Consider the following 23,776-nt stretch of genomic DNA (forward strand, 5'->3'; position numbering starts at 1 on the left):
TGACGCTTCTGAGCACATGTTGGCTGTACGAGAAGAAGACGTGGGTTACAATACAGAACAAATGTTTATCTTTTCAACACTTGTAAGTTGTATGACTCTGACTCTCAATTAAAGGTGATACTGTACTCCAGGTTCAGACAAAAAAAAAACAATTATCTTTGTGTCTGATGCTTTGTCTATCTATGCATGTCAAACAAAACACCTTATTGTTGGAGATAATGAGCGTCTTTCTTTTCATGATAATATGTACACTAATTTAAAATACATTCGACTGATATTCCTACAAAGATCAAAGGTGATTTATTTTGATTTTGTTTGTGTGGCTGCATGCAGGATTTGACCACTAGTCACTCGTCACTCCCAAGCTCTTCCCCTATTCACTTACTCCCTCTAGTGGCAATGTGGCAATGCAAGAAGAGTCTCTCTCTGGATTTTGTACTTCCTCCCATGCACTAGGGGGCGCTAGTTAGATGGCTACGTGTGGTGTGACACAAAAAAAGGGAAGGGTCTCTTCTCATTTCGGTATTATGATAGTGTTGATTGATTTTAACCAAGAAGAACTGTAGTCCAACAGCGTCAAATAAATCTGAAAAACGAGCTTTTAATAAGCTCGCATAGATAGGTCAAGATGTCTGCGAGTGCGGTGTATGTCTTGGATTTAAAAGGAAAGGTAAGATAACGGGACTAGCGCTAGGTTGCTAAGCTAACGTGAGCTAGCAGTCTAGCTATCACATTCTTTGACAGCTTATGATGTGGCTCGGCCTGCAGCAGCCTGGCTAATATAGATTGGTATGTAATATTGGGATTTTGCATGTAGGTTTATTTCAGCCACTACAACTAAACAGGGTAGGTAGTCAGGTTCATCTCGTGACATGCAAACCGGGTAAAGTAGCTCACGCAAGGAAACAAATTATACGAGAGACAGACACGTTCACTAAATAGGAGGGTAAACCCACCTGCAATGCACTATGTAAACTTACAAGCTATAAACCCTATTTCCAGAATAAAGTTTATCTACCTTGTTTTAGGACGAATTAAATATTTTACTGACGCGAATCTACAGTATCTTAGTAGTACAGTAGCCCATATGTATAGGAGAGAAAGTGACTTGAACTCTATTAAAGAATCTTGCTATTAATGGTGCCTTGCGTATCAGCAAACATTACATAGCATTACATTGTAAAACATACACTGCAACTGTTTCTTAATCATTCTGCCTAGTCAAGGCAACATTTAAATCCTAGATTTTTTTCAATGGAATTCTATTCTCGTGCATTGGGGCTAAGTAAACAGGATCAAACTGATGGAAGCTATTATGAAGTTGGGAGGTCAGTTTAATATAATATAATATAACATATTATAATATGTAATCATTAATTTCCAACACAACAGCTGTTGCTAACATCCAGTAGCATACTGTAGGTATTGTTAAATATTTGCCCATGCCTGATGTTCCTTTCAGGTCCTGGTGTGCCGCAACTACCGAGGAGATGTGGACATGTCAGAGATCGAGCACTTCATGACCCTTCTGATGGACAAAGAGGAAGAGGGGACGCTGTCTCCGATTCTGGCCCACGGAGGAGTCCGCTTCATGTGGATTAAACACAATAACCTCTACTGTATCCTTAATGATCTCTGCATATGATACAGTATGCATGCTGTTATGATTTTGTTCTGTGCTACGTAAGCCCTCGACTCTTGTAACTAAGCTTCTTAACACACATCACCTCAGTGGTTGCAACATCCAAGAAAAATGCTAGCGTCTCCCTGGTTTTCTCCTTCTTGTACAAAATTGTCCAGGTATGACTCTATACATTTCCAGTTTTTGTCCATACATACTACTCTATCAATAAATACTATATGCTATATGTAGACAAAGATGGACGGACAGGTTTCTAAAACAATTTTTGATCTCCTCAGGTTTTTTCAGAGTATTTCAAAGAATTGGAGGAAGAGAGCATTAGAGATAACTTTGTCATCATATACGAGCTGATGGATGAGCTGATGGACTTTGGTTACCCTCAAACCACCGACAGCAAGATTTTGCAGGAGTGGGTATCCTACTATCTTGATTAGATTTATCTATAATCATGACATTTCGTTTAATCTCATTTCTATGTACCAGTACACAGCACACTGCATTAAAGTAGCTCTTTGGCTGACCTCAAACTTTTAATGTGTTATTTGACCAACACTGTTTGCCAGCCAAGATGGTTGTGGAGCATCTACATTAGATTCTACAATCTTTCATTGTTGTTTCATTATTTTGTTCTGTCATTCCTGTATGCCAGAAAGTCAAAGGGAGTTCACTTTCCCCATCATCTAATACAAATAACCGTTTGGCTCTAAAAGGACAGTTCAAAGCAGACATCTAGCAAGCTCTGGATGCCTCCAAATATTCTCTTAAATATAGCTATAAATCAGACTAGTAGTAGTAATCGTGAGAGTCTCCGTCCCTTCTTTGATGCTTCTTGGAAACTCGCCGACCCAGACAGTTCCTTTCCCTTTTTGCCTGCTTCTGCCCCTCACATTTGTTTACGTTTCCAGATACATCACCCAGGAGGGACACAAGCTGGACACTGGAGCCCCGCGTCCCCCTGCCACAGTCACCAACGCTGTCTCCTGGAGGTCAGAGGGCATCAAGTACAGGAAGAACGAGGTCTTCCTGGACGTCATCGAGTCAGTCAACCTCCTGGTAGGAACTGCTCATTTTAGAAGCCCTCTGTTGCTCGAGAGATGCCAGACTGTGTTTTTGTAAACTTCCACCCTGTGTGCATCACATCACAAGCTCAGTGGTCTTGCTGTGTGTGCTGTATGAGCAAATGCTTTCATTGAGTAGTTAGCAGACACTTTCTTTTCATGCATCTGTTAGTGTTGCACGCTATACCGCTGCCAAACGATGCCATTGCCTACTACACCAGCTGCTTTATACAACACTTCTACCGTGGAATATGCTACTAGTGTCAGTACCGTGTAATCAGGGTACCTACATACATACCTAGATAAAATCCCACAATTTCTCCAAACTCGCATGTGTTCTAATGGTAAAGAGAAACTTGATAGATACTTTTCAATCAACCATTGAATATGGACGTCATGACAGCGCCCCAAAAGTGAAGCGAGAACATCTTGATCGCCCCCTTTATGGCTGGCTACAGTATAGGTCATAAGTCCACTGATACTGTATTAATCTATGTATGTTAAATCCTCATTTTGTTCCCACTAAGTCCCTAATATCTCTGTTTATACATAGTAGCTAACTACATACAAAACACATATAACTTGTGTAGGTAAATACATTGCACATTCATAAAACCAAAAATATATACATTTCTCTGGTATCGCGATATTACCCGGTATCATGATACTTTGGCTGGTATAGGATCACAGGGCAAAATATTGGTATTGTGACAACACTAGCATCTGTCCCCGTCTCTCTGTCTTTGACACTTTTTACTCTGTGTCTCTGTTTCAGGTTAGTGCCAATGGTAATGTTTTACGCAGTGAGATCGTCGGCTCCATTAAGATGCGTGTCTTCCTGTCTGGAATGCCTGAGTTACGACTGGGTCTAAATGACAAGGTTCTGTTTGAAAACACTGGACGTGAGTTCTCTTACATTGTTTGAACAGACCTGAGTCAAACTGTATTTACAAATTATTTGTTAATACCATTGCATACCTAAACAGGGTACATAAAGGTCTCCAGTGATTGGCTATAACATGAGTATAGAAAATAACTTTCATGTAGAAAAAAGGAAGAGACACATGCACAACAAGAATCAATACTTTGCATTACAGTGAGATTGTAATAAGTTGCCATTCACAAAAAGTGACTCTGAAATAGTCTTTCCTTTCACTCACTGTGTTGTGTCACAAATCACATCCATCTGGTGCCCCATTCGGATTTATTATTATAAAAAAAAATTAATAAAAAAATATTTGCAAATACTATGTGACCTAGGATTCATCTGGACCAGCTAATACAATGCAGCCACACACCTCTTGGTTTGGTCTGAATTGTCTGTCCTGTATGCTCTCTGCAGGAGGGAAGAGTAAATCGGTAGAGCTGGAGGACGTCAAGTTCCACCAGTGTGTCCGTCTGTCTCGCTTTGAGAACGACCGCACCATCTCCTTCATCCCTCCAGATGGAGAGTTTGAGCTCATGTCTTACCGCCTCAACACTCATGTGAGTACTGTGGGTCAGCAGCATAGGCCCCCTCTGTGGGCTGCAGCAGGATGGCCTGCTGGTTAGAGACACCTGAAATGAACACCTGCCAAATGCCGGTAAAATTGTCTTTGGTGGATAAATCAATAAGTAACTTTTTGAGATGATAACAGTTGAATATTTTGGTTATATAATACAGTCTTTGCTCTTTTCCTGTTCTCAATCTTTGTCCCTTCTGGCCAACGTACACTTTCTCCAACCAATTGACTCGAAGTGTCTCCTCTATCTGGATGGATAACTTAACTAGCCTAAAGTTAGTTGAGGATTAATATCAGTATCAATATGTGAAATGTTTTAACTTAAACAGAATGTGTGTTCAAGGTCTACTTCAAAATGCTCTCTTGTAGCTTCAATTGTGTTGCACTTTATGATGATGATGATGATGATGAATTATCGCCATTGTATAAGTGGATGTGAACACATAGTACCCAGTTTTATACATGAAATGGAATAAAAAATGCTTAGAGTAATATATTTCTATGGAAACTGTACATTTAATTATTTTGGCAAGTAAAAGAAAATCTTGGCATTTTATTTATTTATTTATTTATTTTTACAGTACCAGCCCTTGACAAGTGCGTCTCCTGTTAACCGTAATAACATCTGTTATCCACTAGGGGGTGACTGTGTCACATGTTAATGTCAATTGAGTATGTGTAACAGATGCTGGGTGAACACTGATTTGCTTGTGCATAAAATCCTTCTGTTTCTTATGTCTCAGGTGAAGCCCTTGATCTGGATTGAGTCTGTTATTGAGAAGCACTCCCACAGTCGAATCGAGTACATGATCAAGGTTGGTCACATCGTCATCTTGTAGATTGGTTTTGCCATGTAATTTACGGCAATATCATAATCATGCCTTAACTCTAATTCTAAGAGGTCATTTTAACCTGCTTAGAGTAGTAGTAGTAAAATAGTTTACTACAATTCAGACAGGGTGAAGGCAAGTGTCAATCACAGCAATGTATACTGAATAGAATCAAAGACTCTCCTGAGATTGTGTAAACTTTATGGTGTGAATCTTATTGTCCAATCTGGCCAAAACCGATACTGCACGGAGATTGAAACCAATGCTAGGAATTTCTTGCAAATCCTATTTTGACACTGGTCTGGTTCATTCAGTTTACTGTTTTGGTAGGAGCTCATGTTAAACTTGACCTGCTTGTTTTCCCGTCTCAGGCGAAGAGTCAGTTCAAAAGGCGTTCCACAGCCAACAATGTAGAGATCCACATTCCTGTGCCAACGGACGCCGACTCACCCAAATTCAAGACCACAGTGGGCAGTGTAAAGTGGGTGCCGGAGAACAGCGAGATCGTCTGGTCTATCAAGTCCTTCCCTGTGAGCAGAAGTGATGACTGATTATCATACAGATGGTTTCAAAAAATATGTTTGGCTTTGAAAGTACCTTTTAAGAGTTTCACTTGTAGTTTCTTAATTTTCACCAGCCATGTTGTGGGGTAAAACTGTTTCTGCATTTGTCCTACAGTTTCCTTAAAATGTTTTTTTTTGTTGAATTGTTAGTGTTTCCCTCTAAAACCTACTACTAACTAAACACTACTGAGGGGCACCTAAAACCCAGAATCTCAGGGTATCCCTAAGGTCGCGCAACACATTTCTGTAGATTTCTGACTTTGTACTGTATATGTATTTGTGCTGTGACTTTTAACAGGGTGGAAAGGAGTATTTGATGCGGGCCCACTTTGGCCTGCCCAGTGTAGAGGCTGAAGACAAGGAGGGGAAGCCGCCTATCAGTGTCAAGTTTGAGATCCCGTACTTCACCACCTCAGGGATCCAGGTCTGTCCCCCGCACACACACACACACACACACACAAACACACACACACACACAAGTGGCCTGTGTCAAACAGTACCGGTATTTGCAAATAATGGCAAGTTCACGCTGCGAGCCCTCCACGTCAGTTTTTGGAGCTTTGGCAACATCCACCCCCTTCATATCCGAGGGAAATCGGCATTAGCTCGGCACTCGCAAATCGGTGCTCGCTTGTTCAGTATGAACTGTCCACAGACGTGACCAGGGAGCTCCCCGAGTGCACAGATCAATCAAACTGATATCTATTCTAGCAGGCTAATATCTAGTTGTGTCGTGAGAGCCATCAACGTGTTTCAGCCAATGAGAGTGCAAGGCACAGGGTGAGGCAGACACAGCCAGGGCAAGGCAAGTGGTCTGAGGAGCAAAGATGGAGAAAGTGTTATGGGTCATTCTACCGGTTTGGTGCAAACTGCTGTCCCACAGCCAAAAAAATAAAAGCATTTAAGTAAGTATCCAAATCTTAGATGTTTACTAAGATCATTCTATTATCTATTGAAACCCAAAATAATATTTGAGGTAGCAGTAAACTTAATAACTCTGACTTTCAACCAGTTGTGTAGAATTGCCCCATATGTTGTGCGAGCGTGCGTCTTTAGAAATAAAGCCTGGAGCAGACCTGTGTGAGAGTGCGTTTGTGGACTCGTCGGGGAAACTCCTTGTGAAATATCATGTAATGTGTGATCCCCTGTCGCTGCTCAGTCATATAGTGTGAAATATAGTATATATATACATACATATATATATATATATATATACATATCATATAGTGTGAAAACCACAACCACTTCAAGACACCCCTCTCTTTACAAGACAGCAAGTTGCGTAATCTGAGCAGAACAGCGACTGATGACTGACAGCCGTCATGTAGTGTGTCCGTTCCATAAGTTGCTCTAACCTGCTTACACATGGCTGGGAATAAAATAAGATGATACGTGAATGTTCCCCATGGGGAAATTAGATATACGTACTATCAGGATAAATCTTCTGGAGGTAAGTCCTGATAAGTTGTTGGATCAGTTGAAAAGTTTAGCACACTGACTTTTAGCAGTCAAAATGTTCTGTTCCTATATAGAACACCCTTCCCCATCTGGTAGCAGTCTGAGCAGGTTCAAACAAATGCTGCAATTTATTTGTGCATACTATTTGACTTAAGTCGGACGCACATGCATGCAAGTCTTCAAAGATGTTTGTAAAATTATATAGTCCAGATAATGTGTGGTTTCACAGTTGTTTGGCTGTCATCCTGGATTTAGAACTCATGGTAGCACTGTTGATCATCTGTTGATCACCTGTCTCCACTTATGCACAGCAGAAACTGGATTTTCAGTGCTTCAAATTTGTCCCGCTGTTGGCCAGAGGGGGCAGTAGGGCAGCAATGTTAACAGTGCATGTCTGGAGACCCTTCTTTGCAAAAAAGAAAATGAAAACAGAGAGTCATTTTTAGAGAGAATTCCTACTGTTGAAGAAACTGGTCAGTATCTCGGACTTTGCTCCCTGTCTGCATCACAGTAATGGAAAATGTCTTCTAAATGACACATTAGTAGTATACTGCTCTGACTGTTGGTAGATCCCTTAGGTTTTGATTCTGATTCCCAGGAAACAGAGAAATGCTAGACCCCCAATGTTTTTCTTCACGTTTGAATGAAAATGGTTGCTGACCACACATTTACACAGATGGCATACTGTAAGTTGTATTCCCTCACACTTGTCCTGTGATTATAATACAGTATGTGCAGCACCATGAGCGCCACAGTAACACAAGAACTAAGTTTCCCCATGTATGTTTGATGTAAGGAAAGAAAAATAGAAACTTTGTTTAAAAATCAAATTATTACCCTAAAGGAAAATACTGATGTTTAACACAGGTACATTTCCATAATTACACATCTGTTTGACACTATCCACAGCCCATTTGACATTGCATGACTCTGTTATTATGATCTAAAGGTAAGCTACTTTACATTCACATACTGTAGGTTAGGTAAGGTGATGCTTACTGTATGCCAGATGTTGTAAAGTTGCAGGAAGTACTCGTTAACTGACTGGTAGTAGGATACACAACATAGGTGATTAAATGATCAGTTTCAACACAATTTTCCTGCTGAGCGCTTTTGATTTAATCCCTTGCACCCTGATTTCCCCATATAAATGATTTATTTTTAAGTACCGTAGCTTAAAAGTCAGACCCCCTCCTCGACCCCTCCCATACAGTGCCTCAGTGTCACATCCATATTTTGTACCTCCTTGTTCATTGAAGCTATAGCTGCTTATATTGAGTGAAATATTCAAACCCAAGATGCTGTTTTATGGCTGCGCTGTTACAAAAAAAGAAAAAAAAATCTAGATGTCTTTTGCATCATTTTATACACATTTCCCTGTTTGTTTAGCATGACATGTTTGGTGTCTTTGGAAACCTTGGGATTTTGACAAGAGTTTAAATGACCTTCTGTGGATCTGAATAAAGCTCAGCGGTGCATGCATTTGTAATGATAGTCCCACCGAAGGTACCATGCTACTAAATGCAACTTGGCTGGGAAATGCTGCTTCTCAGTTACAGTGTCACAGTTTTGCCTGAGAAGAAGAAGGTTACATGGGAGGAGTTATACCAAGGTCAAAAGGTCAGTGCTGTGGATGCCCCGGAGTGTGTCCGTAATGCCCCTTCTAAAATTAACTAGCCACAAGGCCAGTTGGGCATGCCCTGTTTTCAACTGGCTGTTATGCCCTTAAAATAAAGTTGTGGATTTCCTCATTTAAAACTCATTTCCCAGTGTCTCTGTCGTCACGCTGGACATCAACAGTAGTGAGAGATTTCTCCAGCCCCCGCAAGGAACATTGGTAAATTGTAGTGTCTGTATAGGCAGACACTGCGAGGCATTTAGCGGACATCTGTAATTTGTAGCTACAGAAAATAACCTGGGTTACACTTACGTTATCATGTTACTGGACATGTAACTACGGTAACTTTGCAGTCTAAGGGGCCATTCAGACCAAAAGTGTTTTTTGGAGTTGACAGCGTCTTTCTGCAATTCATTCTCTATGTAAGGACGCGCTAGACGTGCTCCTCTTTTAATGAACGCACCTGGCGTTTAAACGCTGGTGGCGTCTCGTCTTTTTGGAGGAGCGCTGTGGGTGTTTTAAAGCTGGAAAAAGTTGAACATTAGAGGAAAAGCGCCCTCCTCGTCTTTTTCACTCCTCCTACCTTTTCTCCTCCCGAGGGATTTTCAACCTCTGCTGCTGCCAGAATTGGCAATAATCTGGCTTTCGTGTTGACAGTGAACAACATCAAACAGACAAACCTAGCTGGCTACCGTCCTTGTGGTCGTTGTGTTCTGATCTGTACTGCACACGACTGCAGGGGAAAACAAACGGAGCGCAAAAAAAATGCTCCGTGCGCTGTTTTGTGCACAATGGAAGCGCTCTCAACATGATTTTCATAGCGTTCTGACTGAAAAAAACGCTTTTGGTGTGAATGTCCCCTAAGCCATTTTATGTATCACACTGCAGCACTTAATTTCTATTTTTAGGATATTATTTTTTTTTAGGAAAGATTACATTTAATTAACATTACCGTAAATTCCGGACTATAAGGCGCACCGGTGTATAAGCCGCACCTGCAAAGTTGACTGTTTTTTTCATATATAAGCCGCACCGGACTATAAGCCGCGGGTGTTTTAATGGTATTTTTATTTTTATTTTTTTTATTTTTTTTATTGTGTTTTAATGTTTAATTACCATATGTAAGGGTTCATGCACAGAGGGGATTGTCGGGAAAGAGATGGCTGTTTGAGGAAGCTCCCATTTATTAACATTTCAACAAAACAACATAACACAACACCACCTGTGTTGTTTTTTACAGTGCACACAGTGTCCGCGGTGTGGTGAAAAGAGGGCAAGAGAGGAAATTAAAACAGAAGTGGATTTATAGTTAGAAAGAGTGCTAAAAAAGAGAGATTTTTTTTTTTTTTTTTTGGAAAAAATCCATAGATAAGCCGCACCGTTATATAAGCCGCAGGGGCCAAAAAAGCCCAAAAAACGGGAAAAAAGCCGCGGCTTATAGTCCGGAATTTACGGTAATAACCAATGGCATTTTAATAACCACTGGTTTTGGCCTTGGTGCGCTACGTTTTGGCCACGCTCCCCCAATAAGTTTGTATTTATCCAAGGGCAAAGTGGCCTTGCCCTAAAAATGACTTAATTCCAGGCCTGAGGTTGGTTCGTAAAATGAAAAGGACTTTGCTGACTTAGAAATGATGGGTCGCATAGCTTTATGCACACAGCAGAGCAGTAATAATAACATTCAGGGGGGAAAACTCAACACAGGTCTTTCACCCTAACCTAGCCTCACTAGACCACCATGTGTTTAACCCTAACCCTAAATTAATATTTCACTTTGGTACATTTTCACATTGTAGCATGCTCACCTTCAGAGAAGCAGTCGACCTCCCCTGGGTTTCCATTCTCACCACGACATTCAAGGCTTTTTCAACTTTCACTATCAATAATTGCAGACGGCAAAATTACTATCTGAAAACGGATGCAGAATTAAATATTACCCAGGTCTACAGTTTTCCTTGTTTGTATATGAGTTAGACAAGTGATTTTTTTTAGCAAGACGAGAGTAAGAGTGGTGCCGGCTATGGCTCCCCAGAGCAGCCACATTTGGCGTCTCACCATTCACGAATACCTATAAAGGTAAAAACCACTAAAATTATAATCCTCCAAATTGAAACACTATAAAGACATCCAGCAATTTCTAAGCTCTTTCATCAACTTTATAGTTGACTCATTTTATTCTCACAGCTGGGTGCCTCTCTGCTGCCATTAACGTCATAACTTTTAATACCAGTTTCTGCATGACTCCCATTTAGAAGATCTTAGGAGGTCATATTTTCCAGCAACTGTACATTTCCTATAAAAGTCAATGAAACATTATTAAGTTGTATGGACATTATGCAGCCCACTCGGAAACAAGCAGCACAAATTGAAATATATGATACTTGTAATTGGGGTGGTTTTGGCCGTATAAAAATGCTTGTCATTTTCCAAGGTAATTGGCCAGCTGAACAAAATGATCTGCTTTCCCTTCCTTCCTTCAGATGTTTGCCAATCCTTAAATGAGCAGATGCTCATATAAGAGCAAGTGCAGTACGTCATGGTCCATGGACACGGGCAGGTGTGGAGTTGCGTTGCGTATCCATGAGATACAGCCTGCCAACAAATGTCTTAAAGGCCAAACTCCTTTATCCGCGGCATCCGGGTAGTGTAGCGGTAGATTCCCTGCCTACCAACACGAGGGTCGCAGGTTCGCGTCCCCGTGTTACCTCCGGCTTGGTCGAGCGTCCATACAGGCATGATTGGCTGTGTCTGCGGGTGGGAAACCCAAAATGAGGGTACTGTATGTGTCCTGGTCGCTGCACTAGCGCCTCCTCTGGTCCGTCAGGGCGCCTGTTCAGAGCGGAAGGCAACTGGTGAGAATAGCGTGAACCTCCCACGTGGTACGGCCTGCCGGTGAAGCTCCCCGCCAACCATCAGGTGAAAAGAAGCGGCTGGCTACTGCACATGTATCGGAGGAAGAATGTCTGTGTCTATGGCTCTCCCCAGATCGGCAGAGGGGGTAGCGACGGGGGCAGCAGGGGGAATTGGCCAAGTACAATTGGGGAGAAAATGGGGGTAAAATCTGAAAAGATAATTATAAAAAAAAATCCTTTATCCAAATGGCCTTGACATTATCTTATTGCAAAAAGGAATGTCAAATCGTAAGCTCTGAACTGGATTTTAAATGTTTACCTTTTTCATTGTAAACATTCATTAGAAAATTGACTTGGAGGTTATTGTTCGATGGGATGTAAGAAAGATAATGGAAGTATTGTTTTTCCACTTGCAGTACATTTAAGAATCTATAACCATTTACCTAAAATAATGTTACATGTTAGATCTATACATGCACATTTGGAGCCCAAATGTGCACAAAAAAAGTGTCCTCCTTTAACTATTTGGCACTAGGGGTGGCACTGGGGAATCGATACAGCGTAGTATTGTGAAATTTCTTGTGGCAATATATCATATCGCACGAATGCCAAGTATTGTGATAATTTTATCATATAAATTGTCAAGTGGTTTTTATGACAGTGTTGGTCAGTCTGTCTGTTTGACAATCCCATTTTGCTGTTGTAAAAATGATTGAAGTGAGATGAACAGACTGGAAACTTTATCTCGTCAGATAAAACAGATGATCAAGTTTTTTCCTTTTGGGACATATACTCAATATATCGCAATACTAGCATACCACAATTATATCGCGATTCGCAATACTATCGTATCGTGGCTCAAGTATCATGATAATATCGTATCGTGGGGCATCTGGTGATTCCCATCCCTATTTCGCAGCACCCAAACGCTCCAAAACACTTCTAGATGTTCGCAATAGCCCTTGAGTGCACTTGCGGTCTCATAAGGAGCACATTCCCATCGAACCCGTGTTGGAGCGCCAGTGGCCTTCCCCTTATTACAGGGCGACAGCAGACAGGGTCTCAGCCGCTAATGCAGCCAGTAACACCACTCTCTACGTGTGAGAAGATGCTGTGCAGTTTAATTAGACACATGCAAATATCAAAGCATGAGAAAGTTCCTCTTAACTCCACCACTAAGTGTAGGGGTGCACACTTATGAAGCATGCGTGATGCAAGTAACTACCCCTTAGCAAGTTAACTAGAGGTGGATGTTGGCCAGTAAACGTGAACCTTTGGCCGTGTGGCGATAAGAAGAGAGCTTTTAGTTCATACGTTTAATGTTCAATTCTTGTTCCTTAGGTCAGTGGATCTCAACCTTTTTCATATCAAGAGCGCCTAATTTAGTCCACATTAGGGCGACAGACCCCCCATTTGATGACATTTAAGGTGCGTTCACACCGACCTATTAAAGTTTTTAGCTGGCGTCGAGTTTACATACAAAGTCAATGCAAACGAGCGATTGAGCGTATATTCGCCTGGGAGAAAAATCTCTGGGCGTCCGAGCGGCAGAGACAGAGCGATAGGGAGAAAATTAGCTCGTCGCCCGAGATGAAATATCCCAACTCGAGCGAAAATACGCTGGCATCAGTCGCTCGCTGTTCAACGCTGATTGGCTGCCGTGTGAGAGCGAGTCAAGGATCACACTGGCTTTGGATCACACGTCCTACCGGTATGGAGCTCGCATTAGGAGCACGCTGATAGGCTTTAGCTTGTAAACAATGACGGTGGCTCGTAGTGGACAAATATCATGACATTGCGTAACGTTACAGCCCCCACATGTCCGTCAATTCCTGTGCCTGTTGATGAGCGATTTAAACAGAGCGACAGAGCGATTCCAAAGGGTTGAATCAAGCGACAGAGCGAAAAATAAATATCTCGGTGTGAACGCACCTTTAGTCTCTTGCAGCCACATCTGAAATTGTCTTTATTCTTAGCTATGATTTTGTTCAGAATTCCATGACTAGCTGTACTGCAGATAGAGGGATAACAGTGAAACTATGATCAAAGCAGTCATTCTCCTACATTCTCTACCGGTAATTGTTTTAACTTATTGTAAATTAAATAATGGTGAAGTTTAACGACTCACAAATTTGCTGCGGACCCCCTGCAACCCCCTCAAGGACCCCCCAGGTGGTTCCCCGGACCCCACGTTGAGAACCGCTGCCTTAGGTGCTGTAGGGAGAATCCAAACGAGTCTGCAGATGCTTTTTGGGCCTTAGCAGCTACCAGCCTGATAAACCCAGGCCACACATGTAGTCTGTACTTAGTAGGCTAGATACAACGATCATCCTCATTTTCCCTTCTCAACTTACAACCCATAATGATATTTTGCGGAGGACAGCTTTTGATGCCGTTTTGCTGACTCCGGACCCACGGTCAGGCCGACTGCACGTTTGGCCGGCGGCGTTCAAGGAGAAGTGCTGTGCCTGCAGACTCTGTGCCTGCAGACTGGCCTGTGTGTTTGTCATCATGTGTCTGGCGGGCGGCGGGCGGCGGGCGGCGCTCTCTCGCTGTGACCTCACTGTGTAGCGGAAGGTAATAACAAGGCGGCCGCTAGCGAGGCCTCGCCAGAAGCCCCAAATTCCTGCCTTGTCTGTCCCGCTCCGGCTGGGAACAGGAATTATGGAGACACAGCGGGCCATCAATCTACCAGAGAGGAGATGGTCAGTGTTGACCTTAAAATGGCCGCCCGCCGCACTCTCATCTCCCGCTCACTGTGTGAACACGCTTCTGTCTACTTTTTTTGTTATCATTTTTTTTGAATGAAAAGGATTGCGTGGGTAGTCTGGGTACGTGTTTGCATTGCGACTACTCTGGTTTTAAATGTGCTTTGAGTTGCCGTTTCTCTCGAGCTCTTTCAACTTTTCTCGCATGAAAGGACTGTCTGTTATTACTGTTGAAGCGCATAGACGCATGAAAGATGTATGTCCTTTCTGATTTGCACAGTAGCACAATGACTGACTCGAGATCCTTACTGCTGCCACAAGATGAAACGAGTCAACGACACACACACCGCACCGAACTACCGTACATTCTCCATTTCAGTCTGGCTGAATGATGCTGTGATAGAAATGATTATTCACAAAAATGGTCATTAGTATTTATAAACAAATGATTGGGAAATCTGAACGGATTGTTGCAATACCAAAAAAAAGGTAACGGCGCCTTAAATCTAAGCGACTAAATAAACTCACACTTAAGTGGGAAATTGGATGTGTAATCCTGCCCAGTGTCGGGATGGCGGTGTATTTCTGGAGTGTTTTCTCGAATTTCTGCTGTGTGGCAACACTAGTCTGGTGAAATAACAGTTAATGGCTTGTGAAAGTTGTATCTAGATAACGCTGACATGTACAAAAAAAATCTCTTGCCCTAAGAGTACAGTTATTTAAATGAACACCGTGTGTCCCTTGAAGGCAGAGACTTGGTGTTCTGTGGGAGCCGCTTCCCGCTTCTCGCTGTGACTCATACTACTTCCTCATCAACACCACTACTCTCACTACAACGTACACACAAGTGACACAACTCAGTTCTCAGTTCACATGCGTAGGGTAGCTGCTCCTGTTTATGCATTCACATAGTAGGAGTTCTTGATGGGCCAAACTAATTGAGCCTGACTGTGCTTTTTAAATTGCATATATTCTGTATTTCTTCTGTAATTTACCGAGGTGCAAAATAAATGATGACTGTGTTGGTAGAACCCTCGAAAGTTGATAGTCACTTCCCTCATTCTCTGCATTGGTGTAAATTTGAAAATAGCTTCCTCATAGCAAAGAATATTCAATAGTAAAGTTAGAAATGATTGGTTACCAGTTACTCGCAAATTACTTCCAAGATGGTATTTATGAAAACTTTTCTTTTTGTCTTTGGTGTTTTTTTCATACTAATCATTTGGCGTTGCTTTTCCTTTGCAGGTGCGCTACCTGAAGATCATTGAGAAGAGTGGTTACCAGGCCTTGCCATGGGTGCGCTACATCACCCAGAACGGCGGTAGGTGAAGAGTTCACCGAGTTCACTTGTGCCACTGCCCATATGGTCAGGCATTGGGCAACAGTTGGGCAATGCAGTGCAATGTGGTGGGAACAAAACTAGAACTGCTGCAGTTCTATGAAAAGGGGATACACTGTAGAACAAGAGGCAATGTGGCAATGTCCTGTGAAATATGAGAAAGTAAACTTTATTTTTTTCAAGCTTCCCTGATCTTCATACTGAGATTGCCGAGGTTGCACATGTTGGTCTTTTGCTAATGTTGCCACTAATTGCTAAACATCCTCATCTCATTTCCTTTGTATTCCATTCATTCTGGGTGGAAAGAAAGCATCAGCTGCTTCCAGTTGATTTCTCTTCTTTTCTTTTGTCCATTTGATTAAGTCTTGTCCATTTCCTCCTCAGATTACCAGCTCCGGACCCAGTAGGCGTGGCTTCAGCCGGCAGGAGGCAGGTGGAAACTAGAGGGGGCGGAGTTGACTCACTAATGTGCTGTCAATGGCAGGTGTCAGTCACATGACCGTCAGTATCTTTATTTTTTATTTTTTAGTCATGTTCATTTCTAATCAATGCAAGCAAGGTTTTGAAGCGATTATGACGACGTACTACTGTGTAGCTCCTGATATGAGAGAGACCGATGGAAGCAAAGGATAGTGTCCTGTAGTAATGTTTACATCCAAACTTTTTGGTTCAGAGTTGTACAGGATGTGCTGTCTGTACGACTGTCGCAATGGGTCACTTTGTTTGAAAGCAGATGTTACAATGGTGATTTCACAAGTTACTGTAATCACATGCACGACTCCACGCAGGTCAATAACACATTCAGTGGTCAATCTTTAAGTATGACTTTCCTTTTTTATATGAAACAGTGTTTTGTTTTGTTTTGTCTTGTCTCTTACAGTATTTGTTGATTATCTGTATATATTTGGTATATATGTTAATGAATTTAAATTCAGTGTTAATTTAGATCACTGTAAATTAAACCAATGTTTTCTCTTTTGTATGATCACCTCCTTGATATCAGCCCATGCATAATGTATAGCGCTTAATGAATGCCAGGGCAATGCCTTCCTGCTTGGCCAATGTGATTTTTTTTATTTGAGTCATTTCGACTGCCTGACATTCAGCTCACCAAAAGTGTTTTGCACGCTCCGTTGAACTTGTGCAGTAAACAGAATGCCAGTTGAGAATCCCTCTTTCCACCCGGGCACCCGTTTCCCCCTCCCCGTGTGTGACCATACTGTTTTAAATCATTAAATATCTATTTAGAGAAAATTACTCCATGGGCTCCTTGCGTCATTTCATAATTTGATGTCATGCGAGTGTGTCAGTCGCGTGGAGAAATCACACGGAGCTGTCATGGCGTCATCCGCAGCAGGCACCTGTCCCACAGAGGAGTGCTGAATGGGGGGGAAAAGCTGCGCAGCGAGAGAGAGGAGGGGGTTTCCTGTATCAGGCCTGTGCTTCTAGCTATCCCTGGATGGTTCTTTCCACACAATCCTGGAGGTCTTTTCAACAGTGCGACTCTTAATATCCAGGGCCTGTGATATCATAGGCTGCTCCGTAAACACGCAGGGGAGGATGTGACTCAAGCTGTGGTCAACGGTCGCACACATTCTCGCGGGCTCCGTAGGATGGCCCGACACAGACCTGCTATTGTCCGTGTCAAGCCAGACGGCAGTGGTCCCGCATGAGGTCATTCCGCAAGTTTGTCTTGTAAGGGGATTGTGATACTCTTAAATTCTCGTGACTCACTAAAAGCAGGTGCTGCAGGTTGTATGTCTAGATGTCACCATGACCTGAAATGCCAAGCATGTTCTGATATGTCCCGGTTTGATTCTATCTCTTGGCACTTCAGCAAGAAATATATTTGCTTATTTTGTTTTCTTTGCAGAGTCCTTCCCCCAAACAGCACCTGTTTTGCTGAAACACCCACGCAACAGGTGTGTATAGTCTCTGGGAACACAATATGATTCACTTTTACAGAAAAGGAATGTTGTGCTATTCAGACTTTAAAAAAAATGCATGATAGTTATCATGGTCACGTTTAGTATAAACCTAAAACATGTAAGTTACACGGGTTATGTGGCTATCTGCAGCTGCCAGTCTCTTTTTTTCCTCTTTAGTCACGATGTTCTTGTCAGCAAAAGCATTTTTGAATTCATATTATTGCCCCTCCTTAGTGAATATGACTCAACAATCTTTACAGTACAAGTTCAAGCAGCATTTTCCTTGCATAACTGAAATAAGGCAACGATTGATGATCAAATCTATATAAATATAAGTAAAAGCATCAACAGAAACTTTTGTGATGAAGTTGGCAGGGTTATACTAACAGAAGGGTTATACTAAGAGAAGGGTTATAATAACAGAAGGGTTATAATAACAGACTTTCTGCTGTTTTCTCTGAGTGAGTGGGAAGTGGTTCCCTGTGAATTCTTGTGTTCGGCACCTGTCAGCAGGGAAGTCCTATCCAGTGATGATCTGAATGACAGGTATGAGGCTTTCGTAACTGCTCCAACGCAGACCAGATTGAATCTGTCTTGTCTACATCAACCTCCTCACATGTCTGGGGATAGGGGCGTCTGGGTAGTGCAGCGGTAGATTCCCTGCCTACCAACGCGAAGGTCGCAGGTTCGAGCCCCCCGTGTTACCTCCGGCTTGGTCCGGCATCCATACAGGCGCAATCGGCCGTGTCTGCGGGTGGGAAGCCGGATTTAAGGGGATGTGTCCTGGTCGCTGCACTAGTGCCTTCTCTGGTCGGTCAGGGCACCTGTTTGGGGGGGAGGCGAACTGGGGGGAATAGCGTGACCCCCCCCCCCCCATTCGTGCGCGTCCTGCCGGTGAAACCCTTCGCTATCAGGTGAAAAGAAACGGCTGGCAGCTGCACATGTATTGGAGGAAGCTTGTGCTGGTCTACAACTCTCCTCAGATCGTCAGAGGGGGTGGAGCAACGACCAGGACAGCAGGGGGACAAGTGGGGAGAAAAAAATAAATAAAAAAAAAAATATTTTCTCTCCTCTCCTTTTCATTTTGGGGCTAGTGCAGCCTCTGTAAACATCATTCTAGACGCCTCTGATTCCAAGTCATAAAATGCCTGCCCACAGCACAGCCATTGGTAGCACACACTTACTGGCCGACCTGGGCTCTGCCTCACTGGGGGCCTCTCCTCTGTGATATACTTGGCGGAGGATGTGAATATATTTGTGTTTGGCACATGATGAGAAGGTCACATTCATGAAGAAATTCAACTTCTGAGGATCCAGAGGAGGGCCTTGTCATATATTTCATGTTGCGAGGTTGCTTACAGAAGGTCAGGTTGCAGCCTAAGCCCTGGTCTGAGTGTCCTCTCTTATGTTCACAAATATTTAGCGCAAATAATGTATACATTCTCAGACTAATTTAACTGTGGAGGCTTATTTAATAAGCTAATAGCACCTTTCGCAATGATGCCGGGCCTCATTTAGAAATAAATATTTGTCTTTCAATCATCTCAAAGAATGGTGAAAAAGCAAATTATAATTTATATTACTTGAAACCTACGGCATTATTATGTTGGAGCAAATTAAACGGGGGGGAAACAAACCCCCCCCCCCCCCTCCAATCCTGGCGTTCTCCTATGTCGCGTGCATGGTGGTGTATTGCACACAAATATATATACGGAAGTTGAACACTCCAACTTACTTCTTTGCCAGCTAGATCCACATTTCCTTCCTTGTTTTGCTCGGGAGTACAAACAAACTTTAATTGGCGATTTTTTACATTTGTTGTCTGTGCAGCCCACCACACAACAGCTTTTAGCTATGTTTAATTCAAGGAAAATGGCGCTGGTGTATGGGAGTCAATGGAGCGCTTTCCCCTGTGATGGGCGTGGCCTATTTCATGCAGTGTCTCTATACTTGTGCACAAGGGCCTTTTATAAATGGGGCCTTTTGTGACTCTGATATTGCTCGAGTATCAGGAAATAGAATAGAACATAACATAATAGAATGGAACAGAACAGTGTAGAACAGAATAGAAGATGTATTGTTCCTCTTCGGGGGTATTTGGTTGTCATGCCAGTGTTACTCCACTGTCACTGATTGCGTGGGGCAGCTACGTACCTGCCAACAGTTTATTGTCAATGGAAAATAACTATGGTTACTCAACGGTGCGATGAAGCAACAGGTAGTAGAGTGTGACAGCGTGGCAGTGGAGTTCACACACAGGTGTGCCACGAGGAACCCCGTGTTGATCCACACACGGAACCCTGGCGCCTAGCAACCAAGGGAAACCCTCGCGTGCGGCGGCAGAACTCTGCTCCCGCCGTGACGTCAAAGCGCAGGTCGTTCCTCGCTCAGGCATGCTAAGTGCCCCTGCAATCTGCTCCCAGTGTTCTCTCACCCTCGCTCGTTAAAGACACAGTTGATGATGAGTCACTTTGGGACGGTAACTGGAGAAAAGGTATTTCACCATACAGTAGGTGAAACCCGCGGAATGCGAGAGATATCCTCCCACGGAAACCTGAAAGAGTTGTGGAGCCGGTAGAAAAACACTGGCAGACTGAGGCTCGGTGTGTGGCCTGTGCCGGCTTTTACGGCAGGGTATTCCTTGAGTGCAGGAACATTTCCATTCTCCAGCGTAGACATTAGAACAATATTGGTTTAAAGAGCATTATAGCTGAGTGCTCAACTTAGCCGGCCTTGAGAAACCCACCGTAATCTTCCTTCTCTATAGAGCCCACACATCACTGAGCGGCGTTGTAGTCAAGTCACTGTCTCGAGTCTAGAGTCCCCATAGTTCGAGTCCACGTCACCAAAGAAGAATCTGAGTTGAGTCCCCATTTCCCTGTGTCTGAGTCCAAGTCAGAGTCTGGAGTTGTTGAACATGAGCGTGAATCCACATGTAGGTGGAACACACGTGCCTGCCCTTGCACGGAATTGGAGAATGTCACCGTAGAAATCAATATCTCATGGCAAATTATTAGGGTCTTCATCAATGAACAAGTCCGAGTCCCAACTTCCGAGTCCGAATGCATGAATGTTCAAGCAAGTCTGAGTCATCAAGTCCAAGCGCAGTACCGTGCGTGACACTAGGTCATATGGCCGGTGCACGAGACCCATCACATTGGGTCATTAACTTGCAGTGTCACTGGGTCAAAGTGCACAGTCGGGTAAGCGTTTGGCACCGTCGCCATATTTACTTCCCACTCAGAAGTCGCATGCAACAAATGTTTTGTTATGCCTTTGCCTTGGAAACCGACTCATCAGCAGAGTTCAAAGTCTGACAGCTCAGCAAGTACAGTAGAGCACGTACAACACCATTCCACAATGCACTGTAGGCCACATTACAATGACTAAGTAGAAATCCCACTGATAGATCATAGAGTCACGCCACATAGACAGTGCACTCCTCTTATAGTGATCACCACCTCGGGACAGGTCCAATTGATCACTATAAGCGGATGAGCAAAAGATTTAAACAGCATGTGTATAGGAATGATTCGGGACCGAGCTTTTTGATCAATATAAGTGGTTGATCACTATAACAATAATAACAGTGATCACTATAGGACGAATCAGCGTGATGTCACTTGCCACCCAGAAATGCAGAACCCCGCGGCAGTTAATAGTATGAGTTGTGCCAAACAAACGTTAATATCTCAAAAACTATACCTGACATCGCTTATATTTTGACATTCTGAGTGAGAGCAGAAGTAGCTCAAGAGTTTGATGTATAATATATGCATGTCATGTTAAAGTTGTGTGAACTGTCGCAGTTTTTAAAATGTAAACAGAGTTAACTGGCTAGAGTCAGACACACAAGTGCAAGTACTACTTACGGTACACACATTTCATCCTGGCTAGCTGCCCTTGCTACCTAAAGGGAAAATTCACCCCAGAACAGAGTTCACATTAGTAATCAATCATGTTCAAGTTCAATCAATATTATGAGCGTGAACAACTACCTTCCAAAGCTATGAGCACTAGACATTTCAATGTAACGTCTGCTTCAACTCTAATCTTTTTTGGCCATGTGTAAGACCTGTTATAGACCTAGCAGTAAATACATTACATATTTAAAACAATGCATATATACTGTATATACATATATAGCTGTATAATACAGCTGTAAATATAAAAAATTGACAACTGTGAAGTCCAAATGTACAAGATAATACTTTATTTTTGTCATATACCCCAGAAAACAGTGTTAAGATGTAGACTTCTATTAAACGTTCACATCTATAATGATTTCTATGTCTTTTCGTAAACAGAGATCAGTAAAAGACACGTTATAGAGCACATAAGTGGATGACTGACTCCATAGCTGTTTTTATACCTCAACAAACCAGAGTGGTGCAAACAGTTCTGAAAACAAAACCGTGCCGACATTCCTGGAAAACTACCCTGGATACTGTCACGGCGTGCAAAAATAAAAAATCACTCTCCATTCACTGGAGCTGTGGAGCTTTGTTGGTTCTGTCAGTTAGTAAATGCATCCTCCTTATATGCTCTTATCCGAGCCGAGTCAAGACAAGAGAGATGGCTTTCCAAATATGCCCCCGGTGGTACTTCAGCCCTCTGCATTTGCCTGTTTGTTTTTCCTCGATGCTGCGGGTCCACGGCGCCACAACATGCCCTGCACGGAGTGGGGATTATGTGGAAATGACACATCTATAGTGCTTGTTCTGTACAACCTGAGGCCAAATCTACAGTCGAGTTTGAAAAATGCTTTCCTTTTGACAGCTCACTATGATGGCACTCATCTTGAAAAGTAAGCAAAGACCCCCACCTAAATAAATAGCCGTGTCAGCTTGTATAGGAGGAAGTGGCCTTGTAAAAAAAAAAAAAAAAAAATCTTCTTTTATAAAATATATAAAAAGTGGAGTAGCACTTAATTCATTCACATACGGTTAAGCACGATATCCGCTTTATGGCAAACAAAAGGAGACCTTTCACTCTTTTCTGTCACTGAACAAAACTGTCAAAATAAACGTTGCTGGAGGCGGCCTGGAAATTGAGATGTCTTTTCTTGTAACACAATAGAGGGGAAAATCCTCGTCTGTCTCCTTTGAGAAAGCGCAGGACACCTGGCTGTTAGATGTAAAGAGTTCAAAGACTCAATGGATGTAAGAGCTTTCAGGGCGCTTCGGCTCGCCGTGTTCCAATAAAGACAAGTGCATCGGGAAAACACAGACACCTTGCACTCTGGCTAACGACAATCGCAGATCGACAGCAATTACTATTTCCACCATCCATAAATCGACCAAATCTACATCTGGAGATTATCTGGATGGAAACAGCTGTAATACTCATCGACGGGCTCATCAGAAACCCCCTAATTCATTTTGATTGTCCGCCATATTGCGGCTTTTTGGTTTCGCTCCCTGCTACTGAAAATAATTGTGTTTTCCCTTCTCTCGCTCCTCTGGACATTTGATAGGCCTTGGACGGCATCCGACATACTTTCTGCTGTCTTAATGCCGCCTCTGTGCACCAAATGATATTTTAGCACAAGTGCATGGCAACAGCAAAACAAAGAGGCACAAGATGAATTCTTTGGCCCAACCACTTTTTGAATTACTGATCATGTAAAAACCCGCTGTGGCTCCCAGATTGCAAACATCAGTCCTTGGAGCCTGCATGCAAACCGTTCCTCTAAATAGGCCTGTCTATTTCTGTTGGGCTGCGGGGGGAAACATGTGTTAGACATCAGTGTCACTGGCTAAGACGTTTCGCAGTGCCGGCCTTCATTGTCCCCCTCAGTGCAAACTCCACTTCTCTGGGAGATTGGTGAGTGACAACCGGGTGAATTGGGAGAGAAGTCACAGTGCGATCAATGGGCTTCGCATTTGAGAAGTTTGTTTTGGACCCGGGATCTGTTTGGGCTGCTGTTTATGCTAGCTCTTTGAATAGGGCTACTGGATATACAGTGGCAACATAAACACACACAGAAAGTACAGTGTGTCCCATGCCGCAAGCAAACTATCCAAGACTTTACAAGCCGTGTTCAACATGATCAACATAGAAGGGTACACTTCCCAGCAGTGGACTCAACAACTTAAATGATATAAATTACTTCTATATGATAAACATCAGTGACAGTTTGGCCAGGGAAAGTGAACAAACAACTCTCTCCTGCCTTAACAACCACTATTGAAGTGCCTTTGAGCAAGGCACTTAACCCCCAGTTACTCCGGTTGAACTCCGAAGAAGCCAACAGTAGAAGTAGTGGGCAGTTCCCA

The 23,776-nt window shown here is 42.8% G+C and overlaps 1 protein-coding gene across 1 annotated transcript; it reads left to right on the top strand.

Moving 5' to 3' along the window:
• The first annotated feature begins 524 nt into the window (after positions 1-524).
• On the top strand, positions 525-16,827 carry ap1m1 (adaptor related protein complex 1 subunit mu 1). Its single transcript, XM_083658929.1, has 12 exons — positions 525-670; positions 1,463-1,619; positions 1,733-1,800; positions 1,921-2,051; positions 2,548-2,695; positions 3,476-3,602; positions 4,043-4,185; positions 4,946-5,017; positions 5,404-5,562; positions 5,894-6,019; positions 15,477-15,552; positions 15,955-16,827. Exons 1-12 carry the CDS (start codon positions 629-631, stop codon positions 15,975-15,977), a joined length of 1,272 nt encoding a protein of 423 aa, XP_083515055.1. The 5' UTR covers positions 525-628; the 3' UTR covers positions 15,978-16,827.
• The last annotated feature ends 6,949 nt before the right edge of the window (positions 16,828-23,776 follow it).

Source organism: Poromitra crassiceps (assembly GCF_964638095.1).
Source record: "Poromitra crassiceps genome assembly, chromosome: 23".
NCBI classification, from domain to species: domain Eukaryota; kingdom Metazoa; phylum Chordata; class Actinopteri; order Beryciformes; family Melamphaidae; genus Poromitra; species Poromitra crassiceps.